Source organism: Enoplosus armatus, chromosome 11 (assembly GCF_043641665.1).
Source record: "Enoplosus armatus isolate fEnoArm2 chromosome 11, fEnoArm2.hap1, whole genome shotgun sequence".
NCBI classification, from domain to species: Eukaryota; Metazoa; Chordata; class Actinopteri; order Centrarchiformes; family Enoplosidae; genus Enoplosus; species Enoplosus armatus.
Window position 1 is genome coordinate 20,840,409 of NC_092190.1, and position 3,611 is coordinate 20,844,019.

Below are 3,611 nucleotides of genomic sequence, written 5' to 3' on the forward strand. Positions count from 1 at the left end.
CCCTTAATACCTCACTGAAATATGTAATAGGCAAAGGGACATTATAGATAGATAGATAGAAATTCTGTATGAAATGTAAAGAAATGTAGGCTGCCTCATGATTCCTTTTAAGTCCTGTTTTTAATTGAACAGCACATTAGTTTTGCATTTTTATTGAACTTATGTTAACAGGTTACATGTATTCTGTATTGCTATCCTCAGATCCAAACACATCTGCTTTTGTCATAGACTTTGGCGCTGCATATGAAGAACTCAACTTTACTTATAATTACTCAGAGTTTGTCCTGAACCCTGAGACGCAGCCCTGCAACCACTTCATCATCCCAGATGCGGTGATGGTTGTTGTCAGTCTGTTTTATGTCATCGTCTTTCTGCTGGCGATTCCTGGGAATCTGATAGTGGCAGTGGTGATTGGCCTTAGCAAGCAGTCGTTGCCTCCCTCTGACCTCTACCTCCTCCACCTGGCTGTTGCCGACCTCCTGCTGGCCATTACTCTCCCATTCTGGGCCACCTCTGTTGCGCAGGGTTGGGTGTTTGGAGACGGCATGTGCAAAATTGTCACCATCCTCCAAGAGCTAAGCTTCTACTCTAGCATTCTCTTCCTGACTTGCATTAGTATGGACCGCTACATGGTGATTGTGCGAGCTATGGAGGCGCGCAGGGCTAACCGACAGTTAGTCAGCTGGGCCGTGTGTGCTGCTGTCTGGGCTGTTGGAGCGCTTCTGTCTCTGCCGGGGCTTTTCAGTTCTGCTTCCCCTTCTCAAAGCTCCAGTCAGACAGTGTGTACTGATGGATTTGATCCCAGCAGAGCTGACAAGTGGAGGCTGGCCACCAGAATCCTTCGCCACAGTTTGGGTTTCGTTATCCCCTTGGCCATCATGCTGCCCTGCTATGGAGTGACCATCCAGCGCCTCTTTAACATCCGTGGGGGGTTTCAGCGGCAACGAGCCATGAGGGTGATTGTGTTCGTGGTTGTTGCCTTCCTGCTTTGTTGGACACCGTACCACATTGCAGTGATGGTAGACACATTTTTCAGGACAAAGATAGTGCCGTACCAGTGCCCAGCAAGGATGGCAGTGGATCGGGCCATGTTTGCCACCCAGAGTCTGGGCCTGCTTCACAGTTGTGTCAACCCAGTGTTGTATGCTTTCGTTGGAGAGAAGTTCAGGAGGAGGCTGTTTCAGTTCATGAGGAAGATGGGCTTCTTGGAGAGGACAACATCAGTGACAAGAACCAGCAGGTCCTCGCTGTCATCTGAAATCACTTCCACATTCATGTGAGAACGCCAAAGAGACAATATTTGTATAAAATGATCACATCAGTGTATTTACTGCATGCTCTGAAGTGCTGCACAACAAAGAACTAGTTTTGATACTTTTTATGGCACTTCATATTTGATGGACTTTTCAAAATCGATCATTTAAGAAAAAAACATGGCCTTGAGTTGCTTTGAACATTTCCTCAAATTTGTAAATATTTTTTTAAATCTTTGTTCTATTTTTTTGCATCTTGTGTAACTTGGTTTTTGTTTCAGTGTATACCAGGGAAATGTTGCTTAAAGTTAAGCTGCAAGCATCAACATCCATTTTTTTGTGGTTACCCATCTAAATCCCCTCTCTTTCCTCAGTCACGTCTCATTCTGAGGAAAATGTGGAAGACATGTTTGTCAAGTGTGACTATATTTCAACACAGTAATACTGTGTCACAACATCAAGATGAAACCTTCGTCAATGAGCACCTTGAGATGGTGAAATATCTGGCCGATGTAATGAAGTACAGCATCTGAATGTGAATTATCAAAATGATTTTCTATGATTCAAATATCCAAACCAATATCACTGACCTTCGAAAGAGCGTTTTTGCTTCCAGCTCAAGGTGTACCACTTCGACTACAGCAGAAACATACAAACTGTCTAACTCCATATACGTTTGTAAAGTATTCAAATGTTTGTGAGACTGTTTTATGTATATTTAGCCGAAGACAGCACGTTGTCATTCACATGTCAAACTATTTGCAGTGTATGTACAGTTGAAATCATCATTAAAGTTCTCTATAAACATGTTCCCTGCTCTCTGCTTCTGATTAATATGACACCATTGAGTCACCTCATGTCACAAAAGCTTTTGCTCTTTAAATAAACAGCTGATAGAAGATAACTAATCCACTTTTTATATTTAGAGCCACAGCAGCTTGACATAATATAATTTGAGACACAGACAAATACCATTTAAAAAGTACTGTTTTATACTGCTTATAAAAAAAGAAAAATATTCAGCTTATTACTACATTACCTTAATCTGTCCACAGTTGATTCAGGTTTAAGTCATCCCACACAACCCAATCAGAGCCATTAGTCAGGAGTTAGGATTAGGTTGTATATGTTACATTACAACATTGTGGACATAATGGAACAAAGATCAAACCTTGGTGCTCCTCATTTATAATATGCCCGGCATGGAGCTTTTAGTAAGTAGTTGACTCCATGAAATAAACTGGAAACTAGAAAAATGGGGAAAAAACAAGCATAGTAAATTCAACAGTGTCCTAGTTACTGTGGATAATGCATAGACTTTGTTGCAGACCTTTTTATACAGACTGTTTTTCTTGTACCGTGTACCAAACCTGACATCTGAAAACCTAATCATTATATTATGTTACTGCGTTGTCTTGTCTTGCTACAGGATAGTTTTTGGTGTCTGACCGGATTTTCTGCTTGTCATATGTCCTTGAATCTGCTTATGTCAATATTTTAGAAACTTAACTCATTTCATTTGCTGCTTATCTTACAAGGTAAGTCTTATTTTACAACATTAAACCATTTCATTATGTTGGACTTACTTGCTTAAAGCAAAGCTAATTTGTTGAGAATGTGTTGTTATAGAGAATATGATGCATTGCTGTAGATTAGTCTATAAAGTTAAAATGAGCACAAAACATCTACAGCAGTAAAGTCCAACATACACACTGATGCAGCAGTGACATGAATCCAGAAACATCAGATATAATAGAAACACTGACAGGGGTCGTTTTACTGCACAATGAGGACGTTTACTTGTAGTGGGGTATTTTCACAGTGTGGTCTTAGTACTTCCACGTAAGTAAAGGATCTGAATACTTATTCCACCCCTACAAGCAGTATATGCGTTGCAATATTTCACAGTAACATTATATTTGAAGTTGTATTTGAGCTATTACAAGTGATTTGACTTAATATTTATTTAGTTTTATTTTACAACATCACACTGCTTCGTTCAGGTCTTGTATAATGGACTTGGCTTGGTCCCTAATCCTTGCTTAAGAATGCACACAATATACACACTTTGCTAGCAGTATACGTGTAGCAACAAGCTACACAATAAGATGTAAGGTTAAGTTCGAAGTTGCATTTTGAATGTTACTGTTGAGCTACCACAGGTGATGTGACTTCTCAATGATAATGTGTTGCTATATTTGAAGCAATATGCCTGCAGTAGAGTTATGTGCAGTTAGCAGTGAATTAGATTTAGATTAGAATAGTTGTGAGCTGCAGTATTAGGATTAATTTGACTTCAGTTTGATTGAAATGTATTAAGACACTGGCAGTAGGAAAGCATTTTTCAGGTGTTTTACT

General features: G+C 39.7%; 1 protein-coding gene across 1 annotated transcript; it reads left to right on the forward strand.

Annotated features, from left to right (window-relative positions):
* The first annotated feature begins 335 nt into the window (after positions 1 to 335).
* LOC139292015 (C-X-C chemokine receptor type 1-like) lies at positions 336 to 2,062 on the forward strand. The gene is made up of 2 exons (XM_070914128.1): positions 336 to 1,276; positions 1,628 to 2,062. Exons 1-2 carry the CDS (start codon positions 336 to 338, stop codon positions 1,641 to 1,643), a joined length of 957 nt encoding a protein of 318 aa, XP_070770229.1. The 3' UTR covers positions 1,644 to 2,062.
* Positions 2,063 to 3,611: the final 1,549 nt, after the last annotated feature.

Excerpts from the sequence above, each read along its gene's own strand:
- LOC139292015 (XM_070914128.1), top strand. The coding sequence starts at position 336 with ATGGTTGTTGTCAGTCTGTTTTATGTCATCGTCTTTCTGCTGGCGATT.